We start from the raw sequence: 21,565 nt of genomic DNA, 5'->3' as shown, positions 1-21,565 counted from the left end.
AAAGATTTGTACACAGTTAACATGCTGAAAAGATGTCAAAATAGCTGGACTGAGTTGTCTTCTAAAAAATACGTTTTATTTTCTAAAAATAATAGTCAGAAGTATTGCATAGAAACCCTTCAAATTTTGAACTCCATGGTACATTAGCAAATGATCAGGCCATGTGGATTATTGAACTTTTGTAGGAAAGCTTATCGGATATTCAACTGTTAAAGATTCTTATACTCTGAAAATTCAACAAAATGTTTCCAAATTGGATAAAACATGTTTATGAATCATAAAAAATTTGCAAGGAAGTACATATCACAAACAAATAATGAGTCAAATGTCTCAGCAAATCTTTTAATATTTCTCTAGTAATTCTTCTTCTATAACTCTAAATAAAATGGAATAAAAGTATCTCTAAACTAATTAGTGTAGTGCCAACCTGTGTATGTGTGTTTGTGTGTGTTTGTTTGTGAGACTAGGAGATAAAAGGAATAAATACCAATCAACAGTCCGCTGTTTGTCCTTGCCTAGGATTCATATTTTTATTTTTCCTGTCATCTTAAACCCATTCTCCAATTTCTGATAAGAGCAATGACATATTATATCTGAGGCTAAAAATAAGAGCCCTTCTGTAGTGGGGCTGGGTTCTATCTTTAGGCAAATAGTGAATGATAATAATTACTACTGAGTGGTCAGTGGATGAGCTAAGTTGTGGTCACTTTTCATTTTGCTTGAAGTTCTAATTTAGCATGTCGAGCCAATGGTAGCGTAGCCTGAATCTGTACTTGCCCTCAGAGCTCCCTCTTGGGAGGAAAAGGGAAACAGAAGGCACTGCTAGAGTAGCTGGCATGTGGGGGGTCCCCAGTAAATTCTTAAAAATATATTTTTTTAATTTATTTGGCTGCACTGGCTCTTAGTTGCAGCACATGGGATCTTAGATCTTTGTTGCAGCACGTGGGATCTTTAGTTGTGGCATGTGAACTTTGGGTTGCAGCCTGTGAACCCTTAGTTGCGGCATGTGGGACTAGCTCCCTGGCCAGAGATCAAACCTGGGCCCCTGCATTGGGAGAATGGTTTCCTAGCCACTGCACCACCGGCGTAGTCCCCCCAGTAAATATTGGTTGAGTGGGACAGGAAAATTTTGAGATCTCAAACTGTCAAAACAGTGTTTCATTAAAGTTGTTCATATGATTGGAAGGCTAACAACTCTGTGTTGCTTCTACTTTTAGAATTAAATATGTCTTCAAGGCTACTTTTGCATGAAGCCTTCCCTGGTTGCTCCAGAGGGACATCTTATTGTAAATTTCCATTTCCTTTCATTTTTAATCATATGCTATTTACCAATATTATCCTTGGCACTCAAGTTATGTAATAATTACCTGAGATAATATTGGAATAATAAAAAATCAGAGTTCAAAAATAATTAGTAGCCAACTGAAAATGTAAAATTAAAAGTGTTTGGAATTGGTTTTGTTAAACATTAGGCCACTGTTGATCTGCCCAATGTTCAACAAAACCAGTGGTGAAAATCTCTAAGAATTTTCTCTGATTCAACTCTGTTCTTCTTACAGAAGAAGCTACCCAGCCCTGCCTGAATCCAAAGTGTTCTTTAATCCTGGATTGCAGTGGATTGACCTTTTCTGACTATTCTGGAGTCTCCATGCTTGTTGAGGTATTTAAGCTTGTGTTTGGACTGATTCTTTCCCTTCTCTTTAGGAAGTGTTTTCACGGACTCTTTCTCAGCTGTGAGGTCGTGACCCTGCTTGTCTCAATACCCATCTCACCCATTCTCCCCAAAGGACATAGACTTTATGCCTCCCACTACAGTAGGTTTCTTTTCAGGAGATTTCATGAAGTTTCTATCTGTGCACGTATCAGGAGGGTGTAAGCGGAGTAGAGTAGGTATTCACGTGGGACATGACTTTTTACATTTTCAGTTAACTGCTAATTATTTTTGAACTCTGACTTTTGATTATCCCAATATTATCTCAGAATATGTATTTGAGATGTAGTGGGTGTAGTCCATGCTGGGCAGTCAACTCCCAGGCTTCTAGAAAGAAGGAGAAATCCCCCTCTATGAGCAAGTGCCCTGAAGTTGGCAGGATATGGGCTTTCATATCATGGATGGGTACAGTCTGACCTGAAACCATTCCTGGCCTGAATTATTGGGAAACTACCTCCCAGACAGGGACAGGTCGAGCTTTGGAAGCTCAGAGGAGAGCACAGCGACAGGTGTGTGCGAGGCAAAGCAGAGAGGGTTGGGCACAGAAATCGGCACTGACCAGCATTTCCCAACCTGAGCCGCTCGACGGCCCGGCCGCCCACCGTGGCTGGGGGCTGGGTGCTGAGGCGCAGGCTTCAGGGGTCTGACCCCAGGAGAGGACTGGGGCTGACTGCCGTGGAGACACTCTGAGGGGGCGCGTACGACACAGCTGAGGGGAAAGCCTGGGACTGCCAGAGGGGCGACAGGCCATTGCCTCCACCTCGGATGCTTACAGATGCTAGGACACCGCCTTGGTGAGCGCCCGCGGTGGGGCTGGCCGCAGCTGCGGTCTGCAACCCCAGAGGGATTTGGGCTGGCTGCTACGAAGGCTCACGTGAGTGCCCGAGCCAGGACTGGTCACGGCTCTGGTCTGCAGCCTCAGAGGTGGACACACTGGCCTGCCACGGAAAGGCTGGCATGAGTGCCCGAGGCAGGACTGGTCACGGCTCTGGCCTGCAGCCTCAGAGGTGGACACACTGGCCCGCCACGGAAAGGCTGGCGTGAGTGCCCGAGCCAGGACTGGTCACGGCTCTGGCCTGCAGCCTCAGAGGTGGACACACTGGCCCGCCACGGAAAGGCTGGCGTGAGTGCCCGAGCCAGGACTGGTCACAGCTCTGGCCTGCAGCCTCAGAGGTGGACACACTGGCCCGCCACGGAAAGGCTGGCATGAGTGCCCGAGCCAGGACTGGTCACGGCTCTGGCCTGCAGCCTCAGAGGTGGACACACTGGCCCGCCACGGAAAGGCTGGCGTGAGTGCCCGAGCCAGGACTGGTCACGGCTCTGGCCTGCAGCCTCAGAGGTGGACACACTGGCCCGCCACGGAAAAGCTGGTGTGAGTGCCCGAGCCATGACTGGTCACGGCTCTGGCCTGCAGCCTCAGAGGCCAGCCGCCGCCCCGGCCGGTGGGGGTGCCGGAGGCAGGGATGAGTAGCGCCGCAGGCCCAGCCCCAGGGGTCGCAGGTGCAGGAAGCTGCGAGCAGGCACAAGTCACAGCCCACAGCTTCCTGGAGCTTCTGCACCTTGGCGTTGCTGAGGTTCCCACGACCCGGGGCCAGTTCCCCTGGGAGAGTGATGGCCTGCCTCAGGCTGCAGCAGCATTCCGAAGGCCTTTACCGCCCCAGGCCCTCCCCACACATTCCACTTGTGCCTGCCATATCCCTCCCTCTTCCCAGCCCAGCTGAGTAAGCGAGGTCCCATACCCTCTGCTTCTGCCCCACCTTGTCTGGGTGGGAAACAGACACCAGAGCGTAGCCTGCAGAGGCAGGGCAGAACTAACGTGAGCCGCAGAGGCTGTGTGACCAAAGAGGACGTGAACTGCCTCCTGCAGCCACGGGAGCAGCAGATTAAATCCCCGCAGTTGGCTTAAGGGTGTGGAGTTTCAGGGCAGTTGTGGACTTTGGAAGCAAGTACAAGTTGGAGTGTGGACAGGTGTGAGTCTGAGCTGACCCCATAGTGCCCACAGCAGGTCTGGAGACCTTCCTAGAAATATTGGAGGTCTTTCTGATGAGGCGCATTAGCTGGAACTCACTGTGTGGCAGGAAAACTGAGAACTGAGGCCACAGGAAAATAGTCTTCTTACCACCTTTCTCTCTCTCTTTTTTCATTTTCTTCTGTTGTTGTTTTTTTTTTTTTTTATTACTTTAATACTTATTTTTACTTAATTTTTCCTTTTTTAAAGCTTTTATTTTTAAGTAAGTTTATTTTATTTTTTCCTATTTCTACACTAGTATTTTGTTCTGTTGTACTTTTTTCATGTTTTTGGTTCTGAATTTTTTCCAGACTAGTTTTTTCTGTGTGTTTTCATTTATGAGTATGCTTATTGGTTTGGTTGCTCTCTTCCTTTGTGGTTCCACTTTTTAAAATTTTAGTTTTTTGTCTTATTTTCTTTTTTTGAGTATGAGTGTGTGAGTCTCAATGTATGTTCTTATCTGTTCAGTGTTACTTTTATCATTTGTCTTGGGGATTTGTCCATTCATTTTTTGTTTGCATGTTTGTTTGTTTGTTTGTTTTCTATTTATTTCCTTTTCTCTTCTGTGCTGTGTGGCTTGTGGAGTCTTGTTGCTCTAGCCAGGGGTGGATTCTGAACCTCCAAGGTAGAAGGTCCAAGTTTAGGATGTTGGATCATCAGAGATCTCCTGACTCTGAAATATTAATTGGCAAGATTTCTCCCAAAGGCCTCCATCTCAATGCTAACACCTGGCCCCACCTAAAGGCAGGCAAACTCCTGTACTGGATGCCTCATACCAAACAATTAGCAAAATAGTAACACAAACCTACCCATTAGTTGGCAGGCTGCCCAAAGCCATACCAAGCTCATAAACACCCAAACACACCATTGGATGTGACAGTGCCTTTCAGAGGAATAAGATCCAGCTCCACTCACCAGAACACAGGCGTCTGTCCTCTTACCAGGAGACCCTCACAAGGGGCTGGTCAAAACCCACCCACTGGGGGCAGACTTCAAAATTAAGAGGAACTGTGGCCTTACAGCCATCAGGAGAGAGGCCCCAAACACAATAAATGAAATGGAAAAGAAGCAAAACAAAACAGCGAAACATGCATCAGATGAAGGAACATGGTAAAAACCCACAACACCAAACAAATGAAGATGAAATAGAGTGTCTATTAGAAAAAGAATTCAGAGGAATGATAGTAAAGATGAACGAAAATCTTGGCAATAAAATGGAGGCATAGATAAATAGAGTGGAGGCATGGATTGAGAAGATACATGAAGTGTTTAACAAGGACATGGAAGAAATAAAGAACAGACTATCAGCAATGAGCAATGCAATAAGAGAAATAAAAAATACACTAAAGGGAACCAATAGCATAATAACTGAGGCAGAAGAATGTTCAAATGAACTGGAAGATAGCATGGTAGACGCAGAGCAGAGCAAATAACTGAAGCAAAGCAGCATAAAGGAAAAAAATGAAAAGAGAAGAGCCCAGTCTCAGAGATATTTGGGACAATATTAAGCACATCAGCATTCAAATTATAAGGATTCCAGGAAAACAAGAGAAAAAGAAAGTGTCTGAGAAAATCCTGAAGGAGAGTATAGTCAAAACTTTCTCTAACATTAGAAAGGAAATAGTCACCCAAGTCCAGGAAGCACAGAGAGCCCGACATAGGATAAACACAAAGAGAAACATGCCAAGACACATATTAACCAAACTAACAAAAACACAAAGAGAAAAAATATTACAAGAAGCAAAAGGGAAAAGTGACAAATAACATACATGGGAATCCCCATAAGATTAACAGCTGAGCTTTCAGCAGTAACTCTGCAGGCTGGACGTGAGTGGCGGAATATACATACAGTGATAAAAGTGAAAATGTTAGACCAAGATTACTCTACACAGCAACAATCTCATTCATATTCAACAGAGAAATCAAAGGCTTTACAGACAAGCAAAAGGTAAGAGAACTCAGCAACGCTAAACCAGCTTTATTTACAACAAATGCTAAAGGAACTTCTCTAGACAGGAAACACAAAAGAAAAGGCCCACAAAAACAAACCCGAAACAAAAAATAAGTGGCAATAGGATCATACATGTCAATAATTACCTTAAATGTAAATGGATTAAGTGCTCAAATCAAAAGACACAGACTAGCTGAATGGATACAAAAGCAAGACCCCCTACCTATGTTGTCTATAAGTGACCCACTTCCCACATAGGGACACAAACAGAATGAAAGTGAGAGGCTGGAAAAAGATTTTCAATGCAGATGGAAATTAAAAAGAAATAAAGACTTTAACAATAGACAATGAAGAATCTTGGATTGATCAAGGGATAAATCCAAGAAGATGATATAATAATTATAAATATATATGCACCCAACATAGGAGCACTCCAATGCATAAGGCAAATGCTAACAGACATAAAAGGGGAAGTCAACAGTAACACAAAAATAGTGGGGGACTTTAACACGTCACTCATGCCAATGGACAGATCACCCAGACAGAATATTGAATAAGGAAACACAAGCCTTACATGACACTTTGGACCAGAAGGACCTAATTGATATCTAAAGGACATTCCATGCAAAAGTAGTAGAATTCACTTTTTTTTTCTCAAGTGCACAGGAAACATTCTCCAGGATAGATCAAATCTTGGGTCACAAATCAACCCTTCATAAATTTAAGAAGATTTAAATTGCATCAAGCATTTTTTTCTTACCACAATGATATAAGATAAGATATCAATTACAGGAAAAGCCTGAAAAACAAAAACCACTTGGAGGCTAAGCAGTATGTTTCTAAATAACCAAGAGGTCACTGAAGAAATCCAAGAGGAAATCCAAAACAAACAACAAAATCACAACAACTCAAAACATATGGGAGGCAGTATGAGCAGTGTTAACAGGGAAATTTATGGAATACAAGCTTAAATCAGGAAATGAGAAAAATATCAAGTAAACAACCTAACCTTACACCTAAGGCAACTAGAAAAAGAAAGAAGAAGGAAAAGAAAACCAGAGGTAGTAGAAGGAAAGAAGTTATGAAGATCAGTGTACCGTGTTTTAATCACTCAGTCATGTGAGTGATCTTTGTGAGTCAGCATCTGACTCTTTGTGATGCCATGGACTATACCTCCCCAGGCTCCTCTGTCCATGAAATTCTCCAGGCAAGAATATCAAAGTGGGTTGCCATTCCCTTCTCTGGGGTATTTTCCCAAACCAGGGATTGAACCTGGGACTCCTGCACTGCAGGCAGATTCTTTACCATCTTTTTATTTACTTCTGCTCAGATGAAGATCAGAGCAGAAGTAAATTTAAAAAACGAAGGAAACAATGCTGAATACTAATAAAAACAGAAGCTGCTGCTTTGAGAAGATAAATGAACTTGACAAACCATTAGCCAGACTCATCAAGAAAAAAAGGGGAGAAAATTCAAAACAAGAAAATTAGAAATGAAGAAGTTATAACAGACAACACAAAAATAGAAACGATCAAAATAGAGTATTATGAGCAATTATATGTCAATAAAATGGACAACCTGGAAAAAATGGGCAAATTCTTAGAAAAGTACAACCTTCCAAGACTGAAACAGGAAGAAAAAGAAAATAGAAACAGACCAATCACAAGCACTGAAATTGAAATTGTGATAAAAAATCTTCCAACAAACAACAGCCTAGGGCCAAATGGTTTAAAAGGCAAAAAGTAGCAAACTTCTAGAGAAGAGCTAACACCTATCCTGCTCACTCTTCCAGAAAATTGCAGAGGGAGGAAACTCCCAAACTCATTCTGTGAGGCCACCATCACCCTGATACCAAAACCAGACAGATATCACACACAAAATAATTACAGGTGAATATCACTGATGAAAATATATGCAAAAATCCTCACAGTGATATTAGCAACAACACATGAAAATGATCATAAAGTGTGATTAAGTGGGGTTTATCCCAAGGATGCAAAGATTCTTCAATTTATGTAAATAAATCAATGTGATACACCATAGTAACAAATTGAAAGATAAAAACCATATGACATCTCAGATACAAAGAAAGCTTTCAACAATATTCAACACCCATTTATAATAAAAGTTCTTCAGAAAACTGGCTTAGAAGGAATCTACCTCAACATAATAAAGGCCATATACAACAAACACACAGCAAACATTTTTCTCAATTGTGAAAAAATGAGGGCATTTCCTTTATGATCAGAAAAAAGACAAGGGTGCCCACTCTTGCCATTATTATTTTATATAGTTTTGGAAGTGCTAGCCTTGGCACTCAAAGAAGGAAAAGAAATAAAAAGAATCCAGATTGGAAAACAAGTAAAACTCTTACTGATTGCATGTGACATGATGCTATACATAGAAAATGCTAAAGATGCTACCCTAAAATTACCAGAGCTAATCAATGGATTTAGTAATTTCCTAGGATACAAAATTAAAACACAGAAATCTTTTGCATTCTTATACAATAATAATAAAAAATCTGAAAGAGAAATTAAGGAATCAATCCCACTCACCATTGCAACAAAAAGAGTAAAATATCTAGGAATAAATGTACCTAAGGAGACAAAAGACCTGTATTCAGAAAACTACAAGATACTCATGAACTAAATCAAAGATTATAAAAACATGGAGAGATACACCATGTTCTAGGATTGGAAGAATCAATATTGTGAAAATTCCTATACTACTCAAGGGAATCTACAGATTCAATGCAATCCCCATCACATTACCAAAGGCATGTTTCACAAAACTAGAGCAAATAATTTTACAGTTTGTATGGAAACATAAAGACCCCAAATAGCCAGAGCAATCTTGAGAAAGAAAAACGGAGTTGGAGGAATCAGTCTTCCTGATGTTTGACTATACTGCAAAGTTACAAAGCTATGATAATCAAGACAGTATGGTACTGGCAAAAAAGCAAAAATATGGATCAAAGGAACAAGATAGAAAGTCCTGACATAAACCTACATACCTATGGACACCTTCTCTTTGACAAAGAGGCAAAAATGTACAATGGATAAATGATAGTCTTGCCAGTAAATGGTGCTGGGAAAACTGGACAGTTACATGCAAAAGAATGGAACTTGAACACTTCCTAACACCATACGTGAAAATAAACTCAAAATGGATTAAAGACCTAAATATAAGGCTAGAAACTATAAAACTCTTAGAGGAAAACATAGATAGAACACTCTGACATAAATTGCAGCAAGATCCTCTTTTACCCACCTCGAAGAGTAATGGAAATAAAAATAAAAGTAAACAGTTGGACCTAATTAAACCTATAAATTTTTGCACAGCAAAGAAAACTATAAATAAGATGAAAAGACAACCCTCAGAATTGGGAAAAAATAATAGCAAATGAAGCAACTGATCCCAGTCAACCAAGCAACTGATCCCAAGCAACCTAATCAAAAACAAAAACAAACAAAAAGAAATGGGCAGAAGACCTAGAGAGACCTCTCTCCAAGGAAGAATACAGATTGCCAACAAACACAGGAAGAGATATCATTTATTATTAAAGAAATGCAAATCAAAACTACATCGAGATATCACCTCACACTGGTCAGAATGACCATCATCAAAAAAATCTACAAAAAATAAATGCTGGTGAGGATGTGGAGAAAAGGCAACACTCTTGCACTGTTGATGGAAATGTAAATTGATAGAACCACTCTAGAGAAGAGTATGGAGATTCCTTTAAAAAAAAAACAAAAAAACCCTAGAAATAAAACTACCGTATGACCCAGCAATCCTACTACTGAGCATATACCCTGAGAAAATCATAATTCAAAAAATACATGTTTACCCCAATGTTCATTTCAGCACTATTTACAATAGCCAGGACATGGAAGCAACCTAGATGTCCTTCAACAGATGAATGGATAAAGAAGTTGTGGTACACATATTCAATGGACTATTACTCAGCCACAAAAAGGAACGGGCTTCCCTTGTGGCTCTGCTGGTAAGAATCTGTCTGCCATGCAGGAGACGTGTGTTCAATCCATGTTGGGAAGATCCCCTGGAGGAGGGCACAGCAATCCACTCTAGTATTCTTGCCTAGAGAATCCCATGGGCAGGGGGGCTTGACGGGCTACCGTCCATGAAGTCACAAAGAGTCAAACGCGGCTGAGCGACTAAGGGCATACACACACAGACACTTCCGTAATTGTTCCATTTTTTTTTTTTTTTTTAATTCAAAGTCAACAAGGAATGCACTCCCTTTCTTATTTCTATGTATCCTCTCCCCTAGTACCCCAAACATATGGGAGGATCTTGAGGATTAGGCCGTGTCTGTTTCAAAACGGCCCTCAGTCCCCCACTAGCTTCTGCTATGTGAAATCGGCTCTCCTCACCTTGGCTGTCTCCTCCCCAGTGGGTCTCTTACTCTGGCCTCAAATAATCTCCTGCTGAGTGAGACTTTCTATTCTGTCAAAAACTTAATCATAGCCCTTAATAATTTCTGGGGCTCTTTTCCTACATATTTCCCTCCTTTCCATTGTTCTTGCTCATAAATCTACCCACTTGATCCTTCATGAATGCCAATTCAGTCTTCTCAGCTCCGTAAGTGGCTGCATTTTGCATGGGTCCCCCTATCATGTAGTGGCCCACAAACTGCTTTGCAGCAGAAATCTGAGATGATCTGAGAGCTGGCCTCATTCGTTTTCTTTCTCTCAGAGAACTCAATCCTTTGCTGCCTGTTCCCATTGCTGGAAAGCACTTTGTATATTTTGTCCAGTTGTCTACTTACTTATGGAGGATAGGATAGCCTTTATATTAACTAATATGACCAGAAGTCAGAATTGAACATTGACTTTTTAAGAATTAAGACCAGGGCAGTCTTTAGAAGAACTTTTGTAGATTTTGATTATTTCCTCATGGTGTTGCATAACTGTGTCTCCATTCATATTTTAAATTTGAAATGTCCAAACTTTGAAACTCAAAATAGTACAAAGGTCAGCTTTAATCTGGTTTTCCTGTGAAGATAGACTGGGGTTATGTGAAGGGAAGCACCTTAAATATATGACAGTCAGAATATATTCTAAGATCTAGCACACTGGGAGGTGTTAAGGAAATTGTCTAACTTGTCTGGATCTCCGTTTATTCATTTCATAAAAATGAGGGAGTGACTTTGTTTCAGAACTAGTTAGATATTAAAAAAAGCAAATTATGCAAAAGAACTGGGTTTAAGTTTCCTAGGCCTTAAATCCAGTGGCTATTTTTTGGTAAGTTGTCCTTTTTCTCATGTAAAGATGGGCACAATAAAGGACAGAAATGGTATGGATGTAACAGAAGCAGAAGATATTAAGAAAAGATGGCAAGAATACACAGAACAGAAGAAGAACTATACAAAAAAGATCTTCATGACCTAGATAATCACGATGGTGGGATCACTCGTCTAGAGCCAGATATCCTGGAATATGAAGTCAAGTGGACCTTAGGAAGCATCACATGAACAAAGCTAGTGGAGGTGATGGAATTCCAGTTGAGCTGTTTCAAATCCTAAAAGATGATGCTATGAAAGTGCTGCACTTAATATGCAGCAAATTTGGAAAACTCAGCAATGGCCACAGGACTGGAAAAGGTCAGTTTTCATTCCAATCCCAAAGAAAGGCAATGCCAAAGAATGCTCAAAATTCTCCAAGCCAGACTTCAGCAATACGTGAACTGAGAACTTTCAGATGTTCAAGATGGTTTTAGAAAAGGCAGAGGAACCAGAGATCAAATTGCCAATATCTGCTGGATCATCAAAAAAGCAAGAGAGTTCCAGAAAAATATCTATTTCTGCTTTTTTGACTATGACAAAGCCATTGACTGTGTGGATCACAATAAACTGTTGAAAATTCTGAAAGAGATGGGAATAGCAGACCACCTGACCTGCCTCTTGAGAAACCTATATGCAGATCAGGAAGCAACAGTTAGAACTGCACATGGAACAACAGACTGGTTCCAAATAGGAAAAGGAGTACATCAAAGCTATATATTGTCACCCTGCTTATTTAACTTATATGCAGAGTACATCATGAGAAACACTGGGCTGGAAGAAGCACAAGCTGGAATGAAGATTGCCGGAAGAAATATCAATAACCTCAGATATGCAGATGACACCACCCTTATGGAAAAAAGTGAAGAAGGACTAAAGAGCCTCTTGAAAGTGAAAGAGGAGAATGAAAAGTTTTGCTTAAAGCTCAACATTCAGAAAACTAAGATCATGGCATCCAGTCCCATCACTTCATGGCAAATAGATGGGGAAACAGTGGAAACAGTGGCAGACTTAATTTTTTTGGGCTCCAAAATCACTGCATATGGTGACTGCAGCCATGAAATTAAAAGATGCTTCCTCCTTGGAAGAAAAGTTATGGTCAACCTAGACAGCATATTGAAAAGCAGAGACATTACTTTGTCAACAAAGGTCCATCTAGTCAAGCTATGTTTTTCCAGTGGTCATGTATGGATGTGAGAGTTGGACTATAAGGAAAGCTGAGCACTGAAGAATTGATGCTTTTGAACTATGGTGTTGGAGAAGACTCTTGAGAGTCCCTTGGACTGCAAGGAGATCCAACCAGTCCATCCTAAAGGAAATCAGTCCTGAATATTCATTGGAAAGACTGATGCTGAAGCTGAAATTCCAATATTTTGGCCACCTGATGCCAAGAACTGACTCATTTGAAAAGACCCTGATGCTGGGAAAGATTGAAGGCAGGAGGAGAAGGGGACAATGGAGGATGACATGGTTGGATGGCATCACCAACTCAATGGACATTGGTTTGAGTAAACTCCGGGAGTTGGCTATGGACAGAGAGGCCTGGCTTGCTGCGGTTCATGGGGTCACAAAGAGTTGGACATAACTGAGTGACTGAACTGACTGACTGACTGATGCTTTCATATTATCGTTGTTCACCACAAAAACTTCTCGTAACTTGGCATAGGGTTCAACCTCAGTTCTTTTCTTGCATCTGAACCTAGACTGGAAACAGATAGTCCCTCATCACTGGAGGGCTTCTATGTTCCACACTTTTACTTACTGTGCTGCCAAGGTCTGGAAGAGCATTGTTAAACCAGTTTTTAGAAGGATCACGTTGGGAGCTTATTTAAGATGTAATCTTCTGATGGTAACCTATAGTGATCATTTTGAAAAGTATTTGTTATTGTCCAGTTGCTCAGTCATGTCCAACTCTTTGCAGCCCCATGGACTGCAGTAGACGAGGCTCCTCTGCCTTCCTCTATCGCCCAAAGTTTGCTCAAATTCATGTCATTGAGTTGGTGATACTATGAAACCATCCCATCCTCTGCCACCCCCTTCTCCTCTTGTCTTTAATCTTTTCCAGCATCAGAGTCTTTTCCAATGAGTCAGCTCTTCACATCAGGTGGCTAAAGTATGCTTCAGCAACGGTCCTTCCAATGACTATTCAATGTTGATTTCCTGTAGGATTGACTGGTTTGATCACCTTGCTGTCCAAGGGACTCCCAAGTCTTCCACAGCATCACAATTCAAAACCATCAATTCTTTGGCTCTCAGCCTTCTTTATGGTCCAACTCTCACATCTGTACTTGACTACTGGAAAAACCATACCTTTGACTATACGGACCTTTGCTGGCAGTGATGTCTTTGCTTTGAATACCTTGTCTAAGTTTGTCATAACTTTCCTTCCAAGGAGCTAGCATCTTTTAATTTCATGGCTACAGTCACTGTCTGCAGTGATTTTGAAATCCAAGAAAATAAAATGTCATTGCTTCTACTTTTTCCCCTTCTATTTTCAATGAAGTGATCAGACCAGATGACATGATCTTAGTTTTTTAAATGCTGAATTTCAAGCTATGTATACCTGTACATGACTACTGGAAAGACCATAGCTTTGACTATATGGACCTCTAGTCTTTCCCATTCTATTGTTTTTCTCTCTTTTCATTGTTCATTGAGAAAGGCCTTCTTATCTCTCCTTGCTATTCTCTGGAATTACATTCAGTTGGTTATATCTTTCCCTTTCTCCCTTGCTTTTCACTTCTCTTCTTTCCTCAGCTATTTGTAAAGCCTCCTCAGACACCCACTTTGCCTTCTTGCATTTCTTTTTCTTTGGGATGGTTTTGGTCAATTACATCCTATACCTCTGTCCATACTTCTTCAGGTACTCTATCAGATCTAATCCCTTGAATGTATTCATCACCTCCACTGTATAATCGTAAGGGATTTTATTTAGGTCATTCCTGAATGGCCTATAGGTTTTCTTCACTTTCTTTAGTTTAAGCCTGAATTTTGCTATAAGGAGCTGATGACCTGAGCCACAGTCTTGTTTTTTCTGACTCTATAGTTTCTCCATCTTTGGCTTCAAAGAATGTAATCAATCTGATTTTAGTATTGACCGTTTGGTGATGTCCATGTGTAGAGTTATCTCTTGTGTTGTTGGAAAAGGATGTTTGCTATGACCAATGTGTTCTGTTGGCAAAACTCCGTTAGCCTTTGCCCTGCTTCAATTTGTACTCCAAGGCCAAACTTGCCAGTTAGTCCAGGTATCTCTTGACACCCTACTTTTGCATTCCAGTCCCCTATGATGAAAAGGACATCTTTTTTCTGTTAGTTCTAGAAGATGTTTTAGGTCTTCATAGAACCAGTCGACTTCAACTTCTTCGGCATTGGTGGTTGGGGTATAGGCTTGATTTGTTGTGATGTTGAGTGGTTTGCTTTGGAAACAAACTGAGATCTTTCTGTCATTTTTGAGATTGCACCCAAATACTGCATTTTGAACTCTTTTATTATGAGGGCTACTTCACTTATTCTATGGGAATCTTGCCAACAGTAGTAGATATATTGATCATCTGAATTAAATTCACCCGTTCCCGTCCATTTTAGTTCACTGATTCCTAAGAGGTCGATGTTCACTCTTGCCATTTCCTGCTTGACAATATCCAATTTACCTTGATCCATGGACCTAACGTTCCAGTTTCCTATACAGTATTGTTCTTTATAGCATCTGGTTTTGCTTTCACTACCAGACACATACACAGCTGAGTGTTTCTGCTTATGTCCTTCTTGCATTCACTTTTCTTTGGGATTGTTTTGGTCATGCCTCCTGTACAATGTAATGAACTTCTATCCATAGTTCTTCAGGCACTCCATCTACCAAATCTTATCCCTTGAATCTACTAGTCACCTTCTCTATATAACAATAAGGAATTTGATTTAGGTCATTCCTGAATGGCCTAGTGATTTTCCCTACTTTCTTCAATTGAAGCCTGAATTTTGCAATAAGGAGCTCACGATCTGAGCCACAGTCACCTCAACTGCAAGTCTTGTTTTTGCCTACTATACAGAGCTTCTCCAACTTTGACTGCAAAGAACATAATCAATCTTATTTCAGTATTGACCATCTGGTGATGTCCATATGTAGAGTCTTTTCTTCAGTTTTTGGAAAAGGGTGTTTGCTGTGACCAGAGTGTTCTCCTAATAAAACTCTGTTATTCTTTGCCCTGCTTCATTTTGTACTCCAAGGCCAAACTTGCCTGTTATTCTGAGTATATCTTGACTTCCTACTTTGCATTCCAATTCCAATTGGAATTCTCTTAAGAGAATAAATCCTGAGAGTTCTCATGACAAAGAAAAAATATCTTTTTTCTATTTGTTTAATTTTGTATCTATATGAAATGACCAATATTCACTAAACTTATCGTGGTCATCATTTCAGGTTGTATGCAAGTCAAATCCTTATGCTGTACACCTTAAACTTATACAGTGCTTTATGCCAATTATAACTCAATAAAAATGGAAGGACAAAAAATACAGATTTCTGAATCTTAGTCCTGGCCCAGGAATCTTCATTTTAAACAGCATAGGTTGTTTATGGATGATAAACGACATCGGTTTTTTATTGTCCAAGGTTCGTGTTTTGAGAAACACTAGACTAGGATTGTACTTTTACTGGGAAAAGCCACTATGTATATTTGTTATCCAATTGTATTTAAACTTTGTTTTTCAATATACCCCAGTATTTATTAGCTACTTTCTCTAGATACTGCAAATCAAGACTTACAGTTAGTAAATATGAGGAAGTGGTTAACTATTCCCACTGAGTTTAAGATCTAAGGTTGAAAGTTCAGAGGAATTCAGATAACCTAAATACTGGGAATGCTAAGAAAGAAAATTTTAAAAATCTTGTCTTGTTTAAAAATGCTACACAATAGAATGAATGAATAAGTCAACGGATGCATAAATTTGAAGAAAATGAGATTTGTGCTTCTGTATACACACAACCAGCCGTTTTGTATTAGTTTGCCACTTTTAGTTTCCTTATCACTGTTTATTTCATTATGGTTACAGTAAATTATGATATGTGTTAAGAACATAGACTTTAAAGATAGACAAATTCTGGGTCCACATCTTAGCTGGATAACTAGTTCTAGGACCTGGATTTTAAGTATTTGTTTACTTAAGTTGCTACTACTTGAGAATTTCTAGGACTTAAAGAAGGTAGGACCCTGCAATATGCCAAGAAAATTAGTTAGGATCTCTCATCTTAATGGACCATAAAAATGGAATGTGGGGATCAAACTTGACTTTGATTGTAGTGAGGTTTTAAATTTACTATCCATGGATGGAGTTTAGAGACACAGTGAATATATAAAATAGCAAAACATTAAAGTAAGCAGATTTCATCATTTTCACAAATGGGTCCTTGACTTCCAATGAGGCAGTTGAAAACAGTTTTATATTATTCTTACAAGGAGGGAAAGGTGGTGTGTTTATTTTTATTAAATAAAGTGGAGAATGTAAGCAGCAAAACTGAGTTACATGAAAGGTGAATGCCTTGCTGGCATTTAGCTTCCTTCGCTAAGACCATCTCTTTTAGAAGTGAGTCAGAGTATGCCTGATTGTGTTACGGTGCCACCCCCTGGTGATACAACATCTTTTTTTTTTTTTTTTTAACTAGAAATTCTCCCTTCTGAGCTTCTTATTTTTTCCTGTCAGCTATCCTGAATTAATTATGAGTGTATTTTTTAATTCTTGCAGGTTTACATGGACTGTAAGAACAAGAGTGTGGATGTGTCTTTGGTCCATTGCACAGGTAAGGGAGTACCCTTGACTAACACTAGACCTGATCCTTCTGCTGCTCCATGAATCCTTACATCACTTGTGTTTTCTTATAGCTTCCTTGATAAAAGCAATGAAATACTGTGGAAACCTAGATTCAGAGAAACCAATTTTTTTTGAATCAGTGTCTGCTGCAATAAGTAACATGCATCTAAATAAGGTGAGTTGAACAAGTTGGTGTGCCAGAATCATAAGAAAATTGGAATGTAGAATCAAGGCTTTTGTGATTTTTATATTAGACTACTGTCCCTTTTGCACCTTAAAACCTATTAAAATGTGTCCCCTCCTCAGAGTCCTCTGCTACAAGCAAATAAATTTTTTCATTCCTTTTTGGACAACGCATGAACATTGTTTAAGAATTTGGAGTTTCCAGCAATATCACTGTTTAAAGGATCTGGTGATCACCTATTAAGTGCAAACTGCTTGATCATAAAATAAATGCATCTTCCAGGATCCACTATCCTGGAAGTTGGAATCTACCTCTGTCAAATACAAAAACTCTAAATGTAACCAAATAGCTTTTAACTGCTCTAATACCCTTTAGTCTAAGCTCATATTGCCATTTTTGGAAATACTATTTACAGAACCCAGCACTCACATGGTCTGAAGTGTCAAAGTTATCTTCTAATACTGGGATGTATGGTTAATTTTAGAACTATTCCTAGAAATTTGATTTCCCACAATTTTTCTTTTTTTATCTTGAATTGTTTTGCCTTTCCTTATTCCTGGAAGAGCATTTATTGTCTTCCTGGGTCATCCTTATTACATGCAACCAGAACAGTATGCATTTACAAAGTAATAAAAATTAAAAAATTAAACTAGAAATAATTATTATTTCTACTACTACTAAATATTATATCTTATGAGCATTCATTGAGTGCTCCTGTTCCAAGACTATGCTAAGAGCTTTACCCATATTTCTTCACTAAACTCACCACAAGCTTATGAAGTAGATACTATTATTTAACCTATTGTTAGAAATGAAGAAACTGAGGTTCGGGGAAGTTGTACCATTTGTAAGTGGTACAGCCAGTTTCAAAGTCAACAGTCTGACCTGGCACTTGGAGCTATAAACTTCAATACTCTGATGCCTCGGAGAATACCCATTTTCTTCGTCTGACTAGACAGCTAGCTTCAGTTTCTAATGTTCCTTTACCTGCGGTTATCAACTTAAATTTAAGAAGCAAGTGGGGCTTCCCAGGTGGCTCAGTGGTGAAGAATCCGCCTGCCAATGCAAGAGCCTCAGGAGACGCAGGTTCAATCCCTGGGTCGGAGAGAGCCCCTGGAGGAGCAAATGACAACCCACTCCAGCATTCTTGCCTAAAAAATTCCATGGACAGAGGAGCCTGGCAGGTTACAATCTGTGCCGTCGCAAATAGTCAGACATGACTTGAGTGTCTGAGCACACGCGCGCGCGCGCGCGCGCGCACACACACACACACACACACACACACACACACACACACCAAACCCAGTATTCTTGCCTGGACAATTCCATAGACAGAGGAGCCTGGCCAGCTGCAGTCCATGGGGTCGTCCATGGGGTCACGAAAGAGTTGGACCGCACTTAGCAACTAAACAAGAAAACAAGTAGCAAGTGCTAATTTCTTCCTCTTCTATTTCAGAATTTGAGCATACTCAGTGACCCCAGTGAAGTCTGAGACTCTTTTGCTGCAGTACCGGTCTTTTCTTTAGCAACTTCCCTGAAAAGGTCATAGTCAAGCGTTTTGCACAAACTTTTTCATTGTGTGGAACCTACAAATGACCTTTCCGACATGTGTGTGACTTTGTAACTGCATAGCCCCTGCTCAAGGTTTGCCAACAATTTTATCTAATCTTTGTCAGTAAGTAAATTCACTTTGTAGGTTATTGTATACTTATTTTATAAAAATCAATATGCATTTAGTTTTAGTGTACTGAAAGATAAACATGAATTTTTTTCCTTTTTTTTATACCACAATATTTTGTGTTAATTTAGTTTTGTTATAGGTTGATTTGTAAAAGTGAGAAGTATTTTGTCCTGTCGTAGGAGATTTAGAACATTTGCAAGTCGTTTGTAAAAATACAGGATCATATGTATAATACAAAGAAACAACTTAGCAAGTGTGCCATATTCCACCACCAAAAAAGCCATTAAATATCAATAAGCCATGAAATATTCATGTAATGAATATGATATGAAATTCATAGAAAGTAAGTCAAACAAAACAAACAAAACAAATTGTAACCATTCTTCTTCATATCTTTCCATGCCTGGAAGTCTTCAGGAATGTTTTTACATCACTAGTATCCCAGTGAAATTAAGTTTTTGACTTTGGTTTTGTTGTGACTATTAAAAATGTTTAGGATCTTCAGGCCTTAGCCCTAGTTTGCACATCCCCACCCCATAAAAGTCTCTATTTTCAGCTTAAGTTTTGTTGGAACTAGAAAATGTGGAAGTTGCACATTTTATGTTTTTTTTTTTTACAAATATGATTTATAGATGAGAAAGTATCAATAGCAGGATTACTTTGTGCTCGTCCAGTGTAGGATTAGCTATAGTAGTTTTAGACTTTCCTATTTCAGAGAGATAGTCAATATAATATAATACATTTATCTGTCTAAGATAGATAGATCTCCAGAGAATGCTTTATTTTTTTCTTTTGTTAGAGAAGACTTAGATAAATGCTTATCTGTAAACCCACTAAATCAACAGAGTAATTGACAAGTAAAACCACAGGCTAGGCTGACTTATATAAGTTACTGTTTTCATGTTTCTACATATATTTCAAATCACATAGTTTCATATGTTTATCTAGCAACTTGATTTACCTATAAAAATATCACTTTGAAAAATAGGTATAGATACATGCTTTAATCTTAAGGCATTTTAGCTCTTCTAGAAAGTACCAGTTAACAAAAAGCCAAGTACTTTGAAGTGAGTTTGAGAAAGAGTTTGCAAACAAAATGAAAAGGGTTTAATTTTAGGTCATCTAGGTGTTTTTCTGGACATCTGTAAGAGAAAATTCTAATATCTGCCAAGTGATGTAATGGTCCCTGGCAAATGTATAACAAACATTCGTATGGCCCTTGTTTTTACCATTAAACTCTAAGCAGACAATGTAAAAGAGGAATAATAAACATATTTCAAAATTTTATAACTTATTTAGCTATATTAATTTTGATTGACATGAAATACAAAGATAGTTTTTGTCCCATAGGAAGCCTCAATCCCTTCATCACTAATTTGGAATGAAATGAGTGAAGCCAATTTTCCTTCCCATCAAATACTGTTCCAAGAAAAGGTGGAAGTAATAGTTGAAAGTAAACTTTCCTTAAAAAGAGGAATTTCACTCTGCTTTGCCTGGTTAAATTATTCCAGTTGTGGATGGTGGCAACAGTCACCGTCTCTAATCCATTTGTCACAGGCACACAAATTGATGATGTATTTCTATGCAACTTTGGCCTATTATTAAATTTATGCACTGTAGACATTTTCTAATTTGTTAGAGATTATGGACTGTAGATGGAATAAAAATCATTACAGTTAATCAATGGATAGTTTCTTCTATTTTTTATTGAAGCTCATACAATTGCTTGAAAAGATGTACTTAAATGCACTTCAGTATTTATAGTAGATATTTAATGGATAAAACTTAAAAGTCATAACTTTTATCAAATATCATTGTTTTCAAAGTAAAAGAATATCAAAACAAAGGTACCATAAACCCTTTGTTCTAAGGCTTATCCTGCACACTAGGTCACAGTGACTGTAGACCTGGAGGAATGCCCTGGAATTAAGTCTTGAAAGCCCAGTAACTCAATATGAGTTTCACACACACAAGATCCTCCTAAAGTATACATGTTTATTTCAAAACAGATATTGATAATAGAAAAACTACAATAAGGTCCTGATGCTAGAATGTTTCTAATCATGTTGAACTGTTTTTATGAGATTATTTATTTTTGTATATGATAAACTACTTATATATTACTTATTATGGTAAAATAAAATAGGGAAAAATTAAAACTGACCTTTAAGAGTGTTAAGGACTTAACAGAGGGACATACAATATACAAATTAACCATAAAGCAAGTAACCAGGAAAAGACTGTTAATATTACTTTTATACAGATTAAATGTCCTTAATTTACCATTTGTCTTTCATTTTAAAGATTATTTGCCCCCAATTGTATGATTCTAGTGTTAAAAGTCTAACTTGAATTACTTTGAAGTAATTTATTTGACAGATCTCTACTGTGTAAATGCGTAATATAATGAGAAAAGAGATCTCTCTTTTTTAATGAAAATGTTAATGTATTAATACCCTGTTTGGATGATGTTTGACATTTAGTGTTTACCCAAATATGTTAATATGTTTTTGAATATACATATGACTGGAAATGCATGTTCTACATTCTGTGGGATGATCATCTACTTCAACATAGACTATCCTTTTTATGGTGATTTTGTTGCCAGTTTTTCAATAGGGAGTTTAGTGAGGCTTGCACAATATAGAGATTCTTAGTTACAAATCATATCATCTAATATGCCACACTTAAATTTTTATGTTTCAATACATTTAATTACTTTTTAAATAATCCTTTGCAATGACTCAGCATATAGCAATCGATTTACATGGAAAATAAACTGAAATATTACTGTGCTTAAATGGATTTCTATTCGTTCAAAGTACTTATTGAAGAGCAAATAGTACATTTTGCTTGCTTAGACTGACCTACAGAGTATTATGTGTTGACAATTACTGGATTCAATATTCTTTGTAAT

The 21,565-nt window shown here is 38.7% G+C and overlaps 1 protein-coding gene across 1 annotated transcript in view; it reads left to right on the top strand.

The window, feature by feature from the left end:
* Nucleotides 1–20,237, top strand: part of SLC26A7 (solute carrier family 26 member 7) — a 136,651-nt gene extending 116,414 nt beyond the window's left edge. The window contains exons 16-19 of the mRNA XM_061122869.1: nucleotides 1,560–1,660; nucleotides 16,718–16,772; nucleotides 16,855–16,958; nucleotides 18,424–20,237. Of these exons, the coding sequence (XP_060978852.1) occupies nucleotides 1,560–1,660; nucleotides 16,718–16,772; nucleotides 16,855–16,958; nucleotides 18,424–18,459 (296 nt within the window). The 3' untranslated portion in view covers nucleotides 18,460–20,237. The remainder of the gene's footprint in view (nucleotides 1–1,559; nucleotides 1,661–16,717; nucleotides 16,773–16,854; nucleotides 16,959–18,423) is intronic.
* Nucleotides 20,238–21,565: the final 1,328 nt, after the last annotated feature.

Source organism: Dama dama, chromosome 21 (assembly GCF_033118175.1).
Source record: "Dama dama isolate Ldn47 chromosome 21, ASM3311817v1, whole genome shotgun sequence".
Taxonomy (NCBI): Eukaryota; Metazoa; Chordata; class Mammalia; order Artiodactyla; family Cervidae; genus Dama; species Dama dama.
Note: the sequence above shows the minus strand (reverse complement) of the source record. Positions and strands in the feature narration are given on the sequence as shown.